The following is an 18,749-nucleotide window of genomic DNA, read 5'->3' on the forward strand; positions in this document are numbered from 1 at the left end:
TCAATTTTTTTTTTTCATTATAAGCCGGACTCTGCCGGAATTAAACTTGAAACCACATAAAAGTACACACATTAACCTTTCTTCCCATACCAAAATGTCGTTGAATACACGTGAATGCAGAAAGTACCATTCCACGAAACACAAACATTACATGAAAATTATAAAACAAAAAATTTTCGTTTCTTTCTTTCTTTCTTTCTTTCTTTATTGATCCATATCAGTACAAGAAGTATGAACTTATAATTAGTACTGTATGCAAAAGTTATTATAATAAATGTGTCACAACAGTGTAAATATTTAAAATAATAGTAATAATAATAATAAACAAAAATAATAATAATAAAAATAAAAAAAATTCATTTTTTTAATTGAATAACAATAATAAACAAATAACATTTACATTTAATCTAATTCCCTCGAAATACACATCTATTTGACAAATTAAATAAATATTATACATACATAAATATAAAATATTAACCTATGTCATCAAAGAAAAATGATTTTGCAGTCTATTCTTAAATTGTTGGTGATTACATGTGCTTTTCAAATGTGAAGGTAGATTGTTCCACAGCCGAGAAGTAAATATGAGAAATTGTCTATCCGATACAATTACCATTTTAACACAACACATTTCTTTTCCCACAAATACAAACGAATTTTTAGTATTTTTAAATTATTTTACGTACTTGTAGTACTATTTTCCATTTTACACATTGTAGATTCGCTTATTAGTTTACTTTTTACAGCCAATTTTCTATATTGTGTTTTTTTGACTAGCGATTCAAAATGTAAACTATCTAAAAACAGCCAACATTGCCAGCTTGTTTTAAAAGCAATGAGATGCCATATGTTTCTAATATTTTGTATTTCGAGCTACTGGGATGTCTAAAGCAGAATGACGTTATCAGTTTTTCCAATTTAAACTACCGAAAAACTGAATTTTTGCCGCAGGATCCGGTCATTTGCATTGTTAAACACCCCATAGTGCATTGTTAAAAAGCTCTTTTGCGCTGGTGCGTTGTCTTGATGAAAAATTATTTTTTTGTGTTGTAAGCCAGGATGTTTTTCTCGAATTTGTACATTTAATTGATCCAAAAGGTTGCAATAGTACTCTGAATTTATTGTTTTACCCTTTTGCAGATAGCCAATAGAAGTGTGCACGTGACACAAAATTGTCGTGACTCACGAACATTTTCGTGATTCGTGCGTGAGTCGTGAGTCACGCTCATGACAACAGCGTGAGTATGCGTGAGTATGCGTGAGTATGCGTGAGCGTGATTAACAAACCAAAATGTCGTGTCTGAGCGTGAGTCACGAAAATAATATCTTCGTGAGTGTGCGTGAGTAACGAATTACACTCACTTCGGTAAGGTAATTTAATCATAAAATTATTCGTGAGTCACGACGTTTTTGTGCGTGAGTACAAATTTTCTTTTCGTGAGTGAGCGTGAGTCCTACCAAAAAAATATCGTGCGTGAGTGTGCGTGAGTAAACTATTACTCACGTGCACACCTCTAATAGCCAATCAATAAAATACCTTTGAAGTCCCAAAAAACCGTTGCCATAACCTTACCAGCCGATTGAATTGTTTTTGCCTTCTTTGGGGCACTTCCTCCAGCTTCAGTCCATTGTTTGGATTGTTCTTTTGTCTCTGGAGTATAGTGGTGGATCCATGTCTCATCAACAGTTATGAAACGACGCTTAAAATCCATTTTATTTTGCTTAAAACGATCCAAACAAGATTGAGAAATGTTCATTCTTATGCATTTTTGATCGACTGTTAACAAATGCGGCACCCATCTTGCAGAAAGCTTTTTCATCTGTAATTCTTCATGCAAATTTAAATGGACTCGATCATTTGAGATGCCCATGATATTAGCAATTTCACATCATTATGCATTTCTTATCCCGATAAACCTTTTTTATGTAAATATGACAGCGCGCATTTCTAATTTTTCCATTGTAAAAAAATTGCGGATGCGTCTTTTTTGAACACCTGTTTCTATATGAAGGAGTTGCCAGATCGAAACAAAATTTAACAGGTGTTCATAACAGAGATGGAAGTTTCCAACCCACTTAACTTTTTTCTGTTTATACCGCGCTTTATGTGCTAGTCTAAGAAGTTTCCGAACTGCCCTCGTACATTTTTTATTGATATTTATTGCCAATATCAATTAATAATTTAATTGAATCAAACAAATAGTTAATTGATTTTTGTCAATCACAAAATTAATTGATTCCGTGACAAAAGTCAATTACATTTTTAATTGAAAATCGTATTGGTTTTCAGTCAAAATGGGTGATTGATACTATCATGTTCGCGATTGAAGACATTTCAATTAAAAAATGATTGAATCCGCGATTTTCGTGATTGAAATAAAAAAAAAACAAATTTGTGTAGAATTGCTACATGGCCAAAAAAAGAATGTTTTTCATATGCTTCCGTGTAAAAATTATATGTTTGCAACTCAAATTTTTAGCATAATATGTTTAAGTACAAGCATATAATGCATATAAATTGTATAACATGTTTGCGATATATATGTTAATACGTTAGAAAATATTATTTTGGGGACATTACACTTTCTTAAATATAATGTCTCTGGATGCAAACATATATTAATTTAGAAGTTTTCAGCTCAACTACCTACCAAGTTTTTACTGGGAAAAGTGTTTTAGTCAAACTTTCACGTTTTTTAGTGTTAATTTTATCGTGGAAGATAACTGCTCACGACAATTGCATGCTACGCTCATACCTCCAGACTATACTAATGTTATAAACCGAATTTCAAAAGAATCGTATGAAAAAATGCATCTAAGGATCGTTAATATCTAAACTACACATAAAGGAGATCTGATACGTAAACATTTTTGTGATGGTATTTACTAACTTCACATCCTGAATTTTCAGCGTATCGAATGAAAGATGCGCCCTCTGAAGGCTCATGAAGAAAAAACCTGGGATGGGTATTGCACTTGCTATTATATTACTCACTAACCCAGGAAAAATATTTTATTTTTTTTTAAAAGATGATTCAATTTGTAAGAGGAAATTTCCCAAATGTTTTCTCCATAAGGAGTTAGCATAAAGGGCCCAAAATTGAGTTATCTCTCCCAGCCAGATCTATACTAAAGGCTGTGGAAAGGTTCATTCGCCCGAACCGAAACATGTACAGTCCAGGCGTGTATAGATTGGTATCTGGCGTTTTCTTTTCAATGGCTCTATTAACCATGTTCCTTAATCTATATCTGTCCATGAAGCTCGAAAAATAATTGTATAATTAGATATAATGCATTTGGACGTCAATTGCCTGTTTCGGTATCAGGCTAACATGTAATATAATAAGCAACGATGAGCCCGTCGTAAAACTAGGAAAAACACGACTAATGTACGCGTTAGAATTGTTGTTGTTTCCTGGAAACCAGTTTCTGTTAATTGTCATATGTTGTAGTTGACTGTAGAAACAATAAGCATTGTTCGACTGTTCACCACTTAGGTGAATTCTAACAAATTAGCTTTCTAAAAATAAATTTCGTGTTGTTGCATTACTATGTAACAAAACGAAATAAAAATAAGATTAAGGGACTTGTAAGTTATATGAAAAGATGATGTACAGTGGGAGAAAAGATGATTCAATTTGTAAGAGGAAATTTCCCAAATGTTTTCTCCATAAGGAGTTAGCATAAAGGGCCCAAAATTGAGTTATCTCTCCCAGCCAGATCTATACTAAAGGCTGTGGAAAGGTTCATTCGCCCGAACCGAAACATGTACAGTCCAGGCGTGTATAGATTGGTATCTGGCGTTTTCTTTTCAATGGCTCTATTAACCATGTTCCTTAATCTATATCTGTCCATGAAGCTCGAAAAATAATTGTATAATTAGGAAAAATATTTTATCATTAAAATTACAACAGACCACTTTAAATTAAAAGAAAAGAGAGAAATATTCTGGGGCAAATACTGGGTACTTAACAGGGTAACTGTTGGATCGCGACAAGACAAAAGCACCAAGTAATTGGTACTTAAATTGGTAAAAAATCACCGACCGTTAGACAACAAAAACACTATTCTTAGTTATGTTTGGTTCTGAAATTCGCTGAAGTTTGCTAACATGAACATTTTCGCTAACGTGAACTCTCTTGGTCCATAAATTTATAAAAAAAAAAAAAAAAAAACAAGTAAGGAAAGTCTAAAATCGGGCGGGGCCGACTATATTATACCCTGCACCACTTTGTAGATCTAAATTTTCGATACCATAACACATCCGTCAAATGTGTTGGGTGCTATATATAAAGATTTGTCCCAAATACATACATTTAAATATCAATCGATTTGGACAGAATTTGATAGACTTTTACAAAATCTATAGACTCAAAATTTAAGTTGGCTAATGCACTAGGGTGGAACACAATTTTAGTAAAAAATATGTGAAAAATTTAAATCAATTTTAAGGAAACTTCGCAAAAGTTTATTTATAATCAATGCTCGATATATATGTATTAGAATTTGAGAAAATTAGAGTCATTTTTACAACTTTTCGACTAAGCATTGGCGATTTTACAAGGAAAATGTTGGTATTTTGACCATTTTTGTCGAAATCAGAAAAACATATATATGGGAGCTATATCTAAATCTGAACCGATGTCAACCAAATTTGGCACGCATAGCTACAATGCTAATTCTACTCCCTGTGCAAAATTTCAACTAAATCGTAGTTAAAAATTGGCCTCTGTGGTCATATGAGTGTAAATCGGGCGAAAGCTATATATGGGAGATATATCCAAATGTGAACCGATTTCAACCAAATTTTGCGCGCATAGTTACAATGCTAATTCTACTCCCTATGAAAAATTTCAAATAAATCGGAGCAAAAAATTGGCCTCTGTGGGCAAATGAGTACACTGTTAGAAAAATATGTTTTTCATATGTTCCGATATAAACAAAATGTGTTTCGGGCACGATTTTAAACCATAATATATTTAAGTGCGAACATGTAATGTTCCTAAACTAACACTAAATGTTTGGGACATCTATGTTAATATGTTAGAATATATTATGTTTGGGGTATGAATGTTTCATAAAAATCATATGTGTGAATACAAACATATATAAATTTACAAATTTCGACTAAACATACATATGTTGTGATATTTTATTCAAAGCGACAGAGAGAGTATAGAGAGAAATAGAGATGGAAACCGGGAGAGTTGACAAAAGATATCAACATAACACAGCAAAAGAGTCAAAAGAGAACAATTTCTGTGAAACCGCTTGTATGTTGTATGTAATGTTAAATGCTAGTAAAAAACTGTTCACTCCTAAATAAATTTATGTTTATATTATAAAATTATGTATGTATGTTTATACTCGACTCTACGTTCTTCTTTTGTTAGTTTTTGAATTCCTTCCAAATTTTAAAGTTTTGTTCAAAAATAGTTTTTTATTACAAGATTGTAATTTTTGCATTAAAAAATAATATTTTATCCAAAAATCAGTCAATTTCGTTTATATCAAGCACTGTTACTGACTATAAATCTTTAATAACGCACATTTCGAAGTTTCATTTAAAAAAATTAATATAGTATAAATATAAATGTGTAAATTAAAAAAAAAAAAATGTTCGGTCGGAGCAAGGATTGAACCCACGACCCTTTGCATGCAAGGCAGACATGCAGACCACTGCTCCACGTGGCAAACAAATGTATGTTTCTGTTAAATAATGTTATGTTTGCATAGGCTCGTGGGCGCTGCAAACTATGCTATATAAATGTAACTTAAAACGATAATTATCTACTGGTGACTATAACAGCTACGTAGCCCAGTGGATAGTGTGTTGGCTTACAAACTGTATGGTCCTCGGTTCGATTCTCCGTACAGGCGAAAGGTAAAATTTAAAAAATTTATAAAAGTGAATAATTTCTTCAACATTATTTGTATTACAGAGAAAGGTGCCAATAACTAAAAAATTTCGTAGAAGTGAAAATTACGAGTATGTTAGGGAATGAGCACAATCGTGTTTGGGAAAAATTCTTCCAAGCATATAATATTTTTGGCTCAAAATGCTTCCAAACATATAATATGTTCACATAAAACAAACATATTAATGTTTCGGCAGTATGCAATAATATATGTGCTTCCTGCAAAATATGTTTGGAACATATGTTAAAGAAGCGATTTTTTATGAGGGTGTATAAATCGGGCGAACGCTATATATGGGAGCTATATCTAAATCTGAACCGATTTGGCTGATATTTTGCAAGTTTTTCGAGACTCATAAAATATTCGGATGTACGGAAGATCGGTTGATATACACGCCAATTATGACCAGATCGGTGAAAAATATATATGGCAGCTATATCTAAATCTGAACCGATTTTTTCCAAAATCAATAGGGATCGTCTTTGAGCCGAAACAGGACCCTATACCAAATTTTAGGACAAGCGGACTAAAACTGCGAGCACAGTAGTGGTGAAGGGTATAATTACCCATTTAGGAACAAATGCATAAATTTTTTTTGCGATGTCACACAGTGGTTCTAAATCGCTTTTTTAAATTAACCACAAATTTAAAATCAAATTTCAATAAAAGGTAAATAAAGAACTAAATTAAAATATCACAGAGTGACTATAAAGCATACTCGGTTCCAACGATATTCTCTGTACACTCTGTATTAATTCCAAGCCAAAGAAGGGAAGAATTCAAGGAAGTAGGGAAACACAGTTATCTTTAAAATTTTACTTTTGTCTACTTGATGCCAGGAAACAAATTTGAATTATTAGTTTGTTTCATGTCCTATTAAAGCCCTTTAAAAGAGTGTTCATGACTCACGAAAAACCACGTGACTCACGAATAATTTTATGAGTAATTTACCTATAGAACCTGATAGAACACATAAGTATGATTAAAATCGAGAGCGTTATAGAACTCTTTACACCTAGGGTGTTAATAAAATTATAAATGAATTCGTAAGCATATTATGTTCGTACGCGGAATCATTTTCGTGAGTGTGTTTTCCGAAATTCGTTACTCACGCAAACTCACGAAGATATTATTTTCGTGACTCACGCTCACGCACGACATTTGGTTGGTTAATCACGCTCACGCACACTCACGCCGTTGCCGTCAGCGTGAATCACGACTCACGCGTGAGTCACCAAAATTTTCGTGAGTCACGACAATTTCGTGTCACGTGCACACCTCTAATTTGAAAGCTTTTCAGCTTTGTAATCAAGATACATGCAAGTCAACAAATTCAAAGACGACTCCTTTAATTTTAAGGAAATTTTCAGGATTATTAAAGCCAAGTTGACCTTAGTAAAACTAAATTTTCTTACATGTAAACATACCAATTTTTAAGTCGAATCACTTACCTGTAAAAACAAAACAACTTTATTGCAAAGTTTATCGACCTTTGAACAATCCCTGCAAAACAAGAGCTTCCCAACAAGTAGTTTGGATCTCCAATTTGTGATCCGGAAGTAGTGCAAACTTGGATTATTTCCAATGAATTTTACATGGGCTTGTCATAGGACGGAAGAACTCCATTTTTGCATCTTTGTATTGCTTTAGAAGTTGTACCTTGGAAGTTCATTTGGAAGAAGAAATTAAAAAACAAAATTTTTTTCCAATATCACTTTTTATTTTTATCAGAATTTTTTGTTTTTTTTTTTATTATTATGATTGAAAAAATAAAGAATGCTGGTTCAAATCTCACTAATCAAATTCCACTAACTAAATGTCAAATATACAAAAAACGTTTTTTTAGTATATGTCCCCACATTGGGCATTTTTGATACGAATTTTGGCAATTGTACATTCAGCAATATTTCTTAAAAAAATCACTATTAGTTCAAAAGTTATAAAGGTTTCAATTCATATTTTTAATTCCCAATAAAATGCAATTTAAAAAAATCCTTCTCCCAAAAACATTCAACTTTCGTAATTATGTTGATATTTTTATACGTTACAAAGTAGCAATATTGATTTAAAAAAAAACGATTTGGAAACTGAGACTATCAAACGGGATAAATCCCGTCCCGAAATCCCGGGATTTTCGGTACGGGATCCCAAAATTCCAATTTGTTAAAATTGTGGCTTTTTATGATTGTTTATAAATAAATTGTGTAAACGGCCCTTAGATTTCATGCCCGACAAATTGAGTTAATAAACATTTATGGTACACCTTGAGTAATAATTTATTATACAATTTCATCAAAAATCGAAGTATACAATAAGGTCCTTTGAATAATTATTTCATGTGAAATGGAATTCGTGCCACATAAAACAAAAAGCAATGACAAAATTTCCGTTGAAAATATGACAAGATCGCGTTCATCTCACTGAAAAAAATATTGTCGTGACGTCAAAGATTTCATGTCTTTAAAATACGAATGCAAATTTTGCTTAGCATAGAAGACGCATTTCTCTAATATAAAGTTTTTTTCCTTGTCCAAAAGTCGATAAACTTTTCAATGAAGTCGTATTGTCCTTACAATTAAGAGATTTCACTTAAAAATTTGTATCATAATATGAAAGAAAAAATGTTTGGGCTAAGGTCAACTTGACTTTAATAAATAAGAAAAATTCTTTAAATTTAATGAAATTGTCTTTAAATTTGTTGTCTTTTTGCATCTTGACTACAAAGCAAAAATTCGTTCAAATATAGGACATATTTTTCAACACTTCATTTTAAAGACGTTGTCTACTTGAAACCTAGCATAATTTCTACTGGAAGTCGAGTCTTAAATTAGAAAATAAAGTTGTCGTTAACTCGTTTTTAAAGGACTTTGATAGCATATGAAGAAAAATATCTCAGAAAATTAAAATGTACTTCCTAGAAGCAAGTACACAAAACCCAAATTTAAAAGAGAATTGTGTCTTAAAAGTATCCTTACTTGTATTCTTTGCTTCTTTGGCTCGGAATCAATACCAAAATTTTTAAAGTAAAGACAAAATCTTGAGGTCGGGGTCCGAATCCTGCTGAGACTCTATTTTTAAATATTTTTTTTCTCTTTTTTTATTCGTATTAAAAATTAATTAATTAAATTTTTGTTGAAAATTTGCTTTTTTCTTGACATTTTTTAAATAGAATAACCTCTACAGCGATTGTGGGCACCGTTAATAGTAGCGAAAATTACATTCCAGGAAAAAATGCAACATATTAATTTATAATGCCAATAAAATAAGTTGTATAGTACATCATTTATATTGCAAAATTACATCATTGAATAAATTCATGCCGTGGAGTAGGGTGTAGTGTGTTGGATTACAAAACAACAGGTCTGAGTTCGATTCCTCCTCGTGTCATAGAGATTTTCAAAGAACAAATTGTACCATAAATATAAGCAGAGGGAGAGAAAGGGGTAGATAAAGACCGAGAGAATAAAATCTATAAATAGATATGAGAGCGGCTACTCACTCGCTCTTTTTGATTCTATTTATGGTAAACCTATTATTTTTGGAGAGCTGGTATGCTTGCGACGAAGTACTTATTTTTCGACTGCTGGTATGCTTGCACCGAAGTACTTTCCTCCAATGTCATGCCCATGTAAAAGTATTACTGCTGATATATGTAAGAAGAAGTTGTTACGTAGTTTGGCACAGGCATACTTGTATTCATATCTGGTAATAGGAGTGGCGGTGGCCTGAGTGCGCCATCAAAATTTGGACTGTTTGTGTTCTGGCTTTATACTTTCGGTTTTGATTTAAGAGTTGAAATTTTCAGTTGAAGTAGAGTATAAATCTAAGGTAACCTAGTTTGGTTATAGGGCAGCTACATTAGTTAACGCTTTTGGGGGTACAACGGGACTGCAAATCTGACTCGCGCAGTGCATTGTTGCGATTACTTGTGTCGCAGCAAGACGTTGGGTATCGAATGTTTATTTCGCATTTATTTCAGTCATAAGAGCCTAAAATAAGAGAGGCCATAAGAGACGCTTTACAATCCTTGACCCCTTCACATTAAGTCTATATTTTACTCAGTGCGAGTAATCCTATTTAAATGACCTTAGGGAAATTGTACTTTCAAATTCAGATATATACATATATCGGTCAGAGAATCTCATTCAATAACGTTTGTTTTGTTTAGATACTTTTAATTCTTCGTTTTATCCTGTGTCCAAAATAAGGACTAACCGACCGACCGACCTTACCTTTATGGGTATATGTGTGTGTGTACGAGTAAAGAATCAAAACTAAAGATATCTGTTATTGCTGCATGCTGACATATAAATATGATTATGGTGTTTGTGAGATTGTATTAATGTTTGTTTATAAATGTATGTATGTATGTGTGTGTTCTTGTACTTTTAGGTTGCTTGGATTAAATCCGACTCGAAAGCAATACTCGGCATTCACACCCATATGGTGTCCTTAAATCCAAGATTATCAGTGACACACAATGGCCACAACACCTGGAAACTCCATGTGTCCCATGTACAACTAAATGATTCGGGCAGTTACATGTGCCAAGTGAATACGGACCCCATGAAGAGCCAGGTAAGTGCTTATCAGTCTATCCCCACAAAACCTCCGATTTCACACAACCACACCCGTGACATACAATCCCAACCATAATAACACACACACACATCCATGTACACATATACATTGACCCAAAGGAGATTCGCTTTAAGCCATCACCTGGTCATTTAGTCTGTTGTGTCTCGGTTATGGTCATTCCTCTTAAGCTTGTTTATAAATTTTCCACAACTTTACCTCTATGTGTCCGTGTCTGTGACTGACCAACACTTTCAAGTGGCAATGTCCTTCCGCTTTCTATCACTCTATTGCATACGACAGACAATCCACGTCCATTTATGTCCGTCCGGAACTGCTGCAACATATGCTTCCACTTGCCCATACCAGGGAGTTCGGTGACTTTTTATGTGTTTATTTACATTTCTAATATGGCACAAACGGACGAAATGTTTGTCGTCTGCAAATTTACAAATTCTCTGTAATTTGGATTTTGCGGTGGGTCAGTACTTTGACATTCACTGGCTTGCGAAATTTTCTACAAAGGCAAAAAGATGAAATTTTCGTCACGACCCTTGGGTCTACAAAACAAAAGCAATAATATATGTATTTACTAAACCAATAGGTCAGGAGGCTTAATCGGGCCGGTATACCGCTACTGAGTCAATTTTTTATACCCTTCACCACTACTGTGGTACAGGGTATAATAAGTTGTATGTAACGCCAAGAAGGAAAAGTCTGAGACCCATCGTTTAGTATACCGATCGTCTTAGAATTAAATTCTGAGTCGATTTAGCGATGTCCGTCTGTCTGGCTGTCTGGCTGTCTGGCTGTCTGTCTGTCTGTCCGTCCGTCTGTCTGTCTGTCTGTTCATGTATTTTTGTGCGCAAAGTACAGGTCGTAGTTTAAGTCCGATCGTCCTCAAATTTGGCATAGGATCGTTTTTTGGGTCAAAGACAATCGCTATTGATTTTGGAAAAACCGGTTCAGATTTAGATATAGCTGTCATATATATTTATCCCCGATCTGGTCATAATTTGCGTGTTTATCAAACGATGTTCTTCAAATTCAGAACATCCGAATATTTTATGAGTCTCGAAAAACTTGCAAATTATCAGCTAAATCGGTTCAGATTTAGATATAGCTCCCATATATATCTTTCGTCCGATTTAGACTCATATGGCAACAGAGGCAAAAGTTTACTACCGATTTTCGTGAAATTTTGCACAGAGAGTAGAATTAACATTCTACCAATGCTTGGTAAATTTGATTGAAATCGGTTCAGATTTAGATATAGTCTTGTCTTTCGTTCGATTTGCACTTATATGGCCTCAAAAGCTAGAGTTTTGACGTGATTTAGTTCAAATTTTGCACAAGGAGTACGTTTAATAGTATCGGTAAGTGTACCAAATTTGGTTGAAATCGGTTCAGATTTAGATATAGCTCCCATATATATCTTTCGCCCGATTTACACTCAAATGACCACGGGGGTCAGAGTTATACTCCCATTTACGTGAAATTTAGCAGAGATAGCATGTCAAATTTAGTCAAAGTCGGTTCAGATTATATATAGCTCCCATATATATGTACACCAGAGTTGGGAAAATATGGTAGACTATATATTTTAGACCCATTTTCAATGGGATTTTCCTCCAATTGACTTGATAGTTTCCTCCTAGTCGCCCGACTTGACAAAATAATATATCACAGCCCACACTTGACCACATATCTTGGCAAGATCTAACCAATATCCTTGTAAAATCGTCACTACTGAGTAGCAAAAATTGTAAATGTTACTCAAATTGTCCTATATCTCGAATACATAAGTATCGCCTGGTAAATCATAAATGCTCTTTTCTACAAATGCATTAAAATTTCTCTCGATTCATATTTCGCATATCTTTTTATTTTATATTAACAATGTGTTTCATTCCAGGGCGTTAGCCGATTTCAATTTTAATTCTAGAGATTTTGTAGAAGTACAAAAAATTGTTTCCATTATAAGTATTTGTATCTGGAAATGCAAACCTTTATATAGCTCCCAGCAAATTTGAAGTAGTTGAGATGGTAACACAAATGTTGGTCTACATAGTGGTGAAGGGTATAATATAGTCGGCCTCGCCCGACTTTAGACTTTACTTACTTGTTATACCATTCACCACTACTGTGGTACAGGGTATAATAAGTTTGTGCATTTGTATGTAACGCCAAGAAGGAGTAATCATAGACCAACCTTTTAGTATACGGATCGGCTTAGAATTAAATTCTGAGTCGATTTAGCGATGTCCGTCTGTCTGTCTGTCTGTCTGTCTGTCTGTCCGTCTGTCTGTCTGTTGATGTATTTTTGTGTGCAAAGTACAGCTCGCAGTTTTAGTCCGATTGTCCTAAAATTTGGTATAGGGCCCTGTTTCGGCTCAAAGACGATCCCTATTGATTTTGGAAAAAATCGGTTCAGATTTAGATATAGCTGCCATATATATTTTTCACCGATCTGGTCATAATTGGCGTGTATATCAACCGATCTTCCTCAAATTCCGTACATCCGAATATTTTACGGGTCTCGAAAAACAGAGGCCAATTTTTTGCTCCGATTTAGTTGAAATTTTGCACAGGGAGTACAATTAGCATTGTAACTATACGTGCCAAGTTTGGTTGATATCGGTTCAGATTTGGATATATCTCCAATATATAGCTTTCGCCCGATTTACACTCATATGACCACAGAGGCCAATTTTTAACTCCGATTTAGTTGAAATTTTGCACAGGGAGTAGAATTTGAATTGTAACTATGCGTGCCAAATTTGGTTGAAATCGGTTCAGATTTGGATATATCTCCCATATATAGCTTTCGACCGATTTACACTCATATGACCACAGAGGCCAATTTTTAACTCCGATTTAGTTGAAATTTTGCACAGGGAGTAGAATTAGCATTGTAACTATGCGCGCTAAATTTGGTTGAAATCGGTTCAGATTTAGATATAACTCCCATATATAGCTTTCGCCCGATTTACACTCATATGACCACAGAGGCCAATTTTTAACTCCGATTTAGTTGAAATTTTGCACAGGGAGTAGAATTAGCATTGTAACTATGCGCGCTAAATTTGGTTGAAATCGGTTCAGATTTAGATATAACTCCCATATATAGCTTTCGCCCGATTTATACTCATATTACCACAGAGGCCAATTTTTAACTCCGATTTAGTTGAAATTTTGCTCAGAGAGTAGAATTAGCATTGTTGCTATGCGTGCCAAATTTGGTTGAAATCGGTTCAGATTTAGATATAGCTCCCATATATATGTTTTTCTGATTTCGACAAAAATGGTCAAAATACCAACATTTTCCTTGTAAAATCGCCACTGCTTAGTCGAAAAGTTGTAAAAATGACTCTAATTTTCCTAAACTTCTAATACATATATATCGAGCGATAAATCATAAATAAACATTGGCGAAGTTTCCGTAAAATTGCTTCAGATTTAAATGTTTCACATATTTTTTTTTACTAATATTGTGTTCCACCCTAGTGCATTAGCCGACTTAAATTTTGAGTCTATAGATTTTGTAGAAGTCTATCAAATTCTGTCCAGATCGAGTGATATTTAAATGTATGTATTTGGGACAAACCTTTATATATAGCCCCCAACACATTTGACGGATGTGATATGGTATCGAAAATGTAGATCTACAAAGTGGTGCAGGGTATAATATAGTCGGCCCCGCCCGACTTTAGACTTTCCTTACTTGTTTTAACTTATTTTATGTACAGATTACTCAAATAACTGGCTGCATTTTCCATCGAAGATATGAACACGATCGTTGTTTGTCGTGCAGACTACACAAATATCAAATATACTCGCAGTTTTCATTCGAATACCATTCTTCCTGGCAATAAACATATTCGTCATTCAACAGTAGAGCTGCAGAGACAAGGGAGGGTTTTTTTTAGAAATTTCCAAATCTAACGATGAACTTTTCGTTATTACGAGTCGATCTTCGGACTCTTACCCCCCATGATAAGTCAGACTATTGTTAAGCTAACGATATTAAAATGAAGTAGTCTATCAATCATGTTTAGGGATAGCCACTATGGTTCACTTATCCATAAGAAAAGGAGGTTTAAGGATAGCCACTACGATTTACTTGTCCACAACAAATTATGATCAATACACCCAAATATATCGGTGACATTTCTGAGAGTTTCCTCCACAATGTGAAACAGTGTTGTCAGGGAAAATTTTCGGTTTACGCTACAAGGACAAAAAGTTCCCTACATTACCAAAACATTTTCCCTAAAATTTCCCCTATAATATTTTTCTTTAACCCTGGACAGTCATCCCTCGTCAAAATGACGACGCGTAATTTCATTTTCGATTTAAAACGCATTTTGGTCGATTAGGAAATGATAAATTTAAGTTATACCAATACAATCATTTTATGAATTTTTGTCTTACACTAATTAAAAACAAATTGAATAAGGAAATAAATTCAATTTTGGTACTCATTTTTGATCACGATGCAAATTATAGCGTCCTGAAATAAGGCGTAGTCAAAATGACGAAGGATGACGTTAGTGTACAAAAAATAAGGATGACTTTCCAGGGTTAAATGTAAACAAAATGTGCAAAACCAAAATGGTTCTAAAGGGTGATTTGTTAAGAGCTTGATAACTTTTTTAAAAAAAAAAACGCATAAAATTTGCAAAATCTCATCGGTTCTTTATTTGAAACGTTAGATTGGTCCATGACATTTACTTTTTGAAGATAATTTCATTTAAATGTTGACCGCGGCTGCGTCTTAGGTGGTCCATTCGGAAAGTCCAATTTTGGGCAACTTTTTCGAGCATTTCGGCCGGAATAGCCCGAATTTCTTCGGAAATGTTGTCTTCCAAAGCTGGAATAGTTGCTGGCTTATTTCTGTAGACTTTAGACTTGACGTAGCCCCACAAAAAATAGTCTAAAGGCGTCAAATCGCATGATCTTGGTGGCCAACTTACCGGTCCATTTCTTGAGATGAATTGTTCTCCGAAGTTTTCCCTCAAAATGGCCATAGAATCGCGAGCTGTGTGGCATGTAGCGCCATCTTGTTGAAACCACATGTCAACCAAGTTCAGTTCTTCCATTTTTGGCAACAAAAAGTTTGTTAGCATCGAACGATAGCGATCGCCATTCACCGTAACGTTGCGTCCAACAGCATCTTTGAAAAAATACGGTCCAATGATTCCACCAGCGTACAAACCACACCAAACAGTGCATTTTTCGGGATGCATGGGCAGTTCTTGAACGGCTTCTGGTTGCTCTTCACTCCAAATGCGGCAATTTTGCTTATTTACGTAGCCATTCAACCAGAAATGAGCCTCATCGCTGAACAAAATTTTTCGATAAAAAAGCGGATTTTCTGCCAACTTTTCTAGGGCCCATTCACTGAAAATTCGACGTTGTGGCTCGTTAGTAAGTCTATTCATGATGAAATGTCAAAGCATACTGAGCATCTTTCTCTTTGACACCATGTCTGAAATCCCACGTGATCTGTCAAATACTAATGCATGAAAATCCTAACCTCAAAAGAATCACACTTTATCTTCAAACATACGAAAGTGTATTTCGTAAAAATAAATTTGTATCAGAGAGAATAAAAACACGAAACTACGAAATTTTCTCTTTTACAAAAACAAGAAATGTCAACCGTATAGTTGTCGCACAATGCCTGCAGCTTTGGTATTACCAACGTTGCGGTCGAAGCGCTGTTTTATAAAGGCATCGGCAGTTATAATTTCAAATTGTCTGCCAAAAATGTAAGAGAATGAAAAGATTTATATAAAAGAACGTTATTATTACAAAGTAGGTTCTAAAGCATATTAAGCCGGCAGAGAACTGAACTGGGTGACGCCGATTCAAACTGTATGATATTTGAGAGAAGCGTCGACAAAAATTGCATGATTTTAGAGAAATTTTCCTCATGACGCCACCTACTGACGCAGTTTTGATTGACAGTTTCGTTCTCTTGTTTTCTTAATACTCTCTGTTTGTATTACCACCACGGTTGCCACAGTTGGTAGAATTCTACCAAAAATAGTAGGTTTTTTTCTATTTGGTCGATTGGTAGAATTCTTGATGATTTGGTAGATCATATCTCTATAGAAATAAAATTTTGGAAAAAGTTTCTATGAAAAATTTTAAGAAAATTTTCTATAGAAATAAAATTTGGAGAAAGTTTTCTATAGAAATAAAATTTTGAGAAAAGTTTCTAGTGAAATAAAATTATAAGAAAGTTTCCTATAGAAATAACATTTTGAGAAATTTTTCTATAGAAATAACATTTTGACAACATTTTGTATTTGTCCAAATCGCTTTATGTATCTCCCGTGGACATTCATCCAATTCGGCCCGTGTTGCCTCTATGCATTTTGCATATTTTAATTTCACTTTCCAATTGGTCCACATCGATTTATGCATATCCCGTGACCATTCATCCAACTCGGCCCACGTTGCCTCTATGGGTTCTTCTTTTTTCTCTAAGTTCACTTCCCTATGTTGCCTAGCTCTTATTGCCAGTTCATTTGCCTTTACGTGTGCTCTTATTCCGACATCCATATGATGCGGATCCTGCCGTATTCCGAATATTCGTTAAACTTTCTTGAGCATTCTAATACGGTTTGCGATCGACCCGTATTGTTTGCTATTGCCTTCATTGTCCTACGGCAATCTGCGTTAATGTTTGCGTTTTGCGATTTTGTGTTATTTCCTAACCAATTAACACATTCCGTTATGGTACACACACCGCAGGATTGTGATATGGTCCGGTAAACGGAATAGGGGTTCGAGCTCTTGTTCATCCACATATACCCCCAGTCCCGTCCCCTCACCCCTCATCGATCCAACGGTGGAGCAGTTATTCCCCTCTGATATTTGTTCTGGAGACCTATTCTCCCAGGACCCTCTTACTGGCGTGAGAATGTCAACTCGGCAGCTATGGTCACCTCAGTTATACGATAATGGATTGTTGAAAATCGTGCATTTTTTTAACTTCATACAACGTCAAAATGACGAATAATCGTCAGAGTTTGGCATCGCTGCAAAAAAATACAAAATGCCCGCCTTGCATACACAAGGTCGTGGGTTCGATTCCTGCTTCGACCGAACACCAAAAAGTTTTTCAGCGGTGGATTATCCAACCTCAGTAATGCTGGTGCCATTTGCGAGGGTTTCAAAGCTTCTCTAAGTGGTTTCACTGCAATATGGAACGCCGTTCGGACTTGGCTATAAAAAGGAGGTCCCATGTCATTGAGCTTAACATGGAATTGGGCAGCACTCAGTGATAAGAGAGAAGTTCACCAATGTGGTATCACAATGGACTGAATAATCTAAGTGAGCCTGATACATCGTGCTGCCACCTAACCTAACCTAACCTAACCTAGTTTCCCAAATGAAATTATTTCATTTTAGTATTTATTTTAAAATAAATTATATAAAATTTATCCGGTTTGAATCTCTTCAATGAAAGACAAACTTAAACTAACTCACTAATCCACTAGTCGATAACTAATATGTACTAGTATCAGTGAGAGAGGAGCCAAACTAAAATATAATTCAAGTCTTAGTTGGTTTGGATCCAAAATTGTGGATTAATGTTAACATTAAAATACATTAAGCTATTTGGAAGAGAGAATATGTGTGTGTGTGTTTTTATAGCCTTCACCACTACTGTGGTACAGGGTATAATAAGTTCGTGCATTTGTATGTAACGCCAAGAAGGATAAGTCTGAGACCCATCGTTTAGTATACCAATCGTCTTAGAATTAAATTCTGAGTCGATTTAGCGATGTCCGTCAGTCTGTCTGTCTGTCCGTCCGTCTGTCTGTCTCTTCATGTATTTTTGTGCGCAAAGTACAGGTCGCAGTTTAAGTCCGATCGCCTTCAAATTTGTCATAGGGTCGCGTTTTGGGACAAAGACAATCGCTATTGCATTTGGAAAAAATCGGTTCAGATTTAGATATAGCTCTCATATATATTTATCGCCGATCTGGTTATAATTGGCGTGTTTATCAACCGATGTTCCTCAAATTCCGTACATCCGAATATTTTATGAATCTCGAAAAACTTGCAAAATATCAGCCAAATCGGTTCAGATTTAGATATAGCTCCCATATATATCTTTCGTCCGATTTAGACTCATATGACAACAGAGGCCAAAGTTTACTACCGATTTTCGTGAAATTTTGCACAGAGAGTAGAATTGACTTTCTACCAATGCTTGTTAAATTTGATTG

General features: G+C 34.7%; 1 protein-coding gene across 1 annotated transcript in view; it reads left to right on the forward strand.

The window, feature by feature from the left end:
- Positions 1-18,749, forward strand: part of DIP-lambda (Dpr-interacting protein lambda) — a 177,936-nt gene that overhangs the window by 29,363 nt on the left and 129,824 nt on the right. The window contains exon 4 of the mRNA XM_075294521.1: positions 10,315-10,500. Within this exon, the coding sequence (XP_075150636.1) occupies positions 10,315-10,500 (186 nt within the window). The remainder of the gene's footprint in view (positions 1-10,314; positions 10,501-18,749) is intronic.

The sequence above is a fragment of the Haematobia irritans genome, chromosome 2 (assembly GCF_050003625.1).
Source record: "Haematobia irritans isolate KBUSLIRL chromosome 2, ASM5000362v1, whole genome shotgun sequence".
NCBI lineage: Eukaryota > Metazoa > Arthropoda > Insecta > Diptera > Muscidae > Haematobia > Haematobia irritans.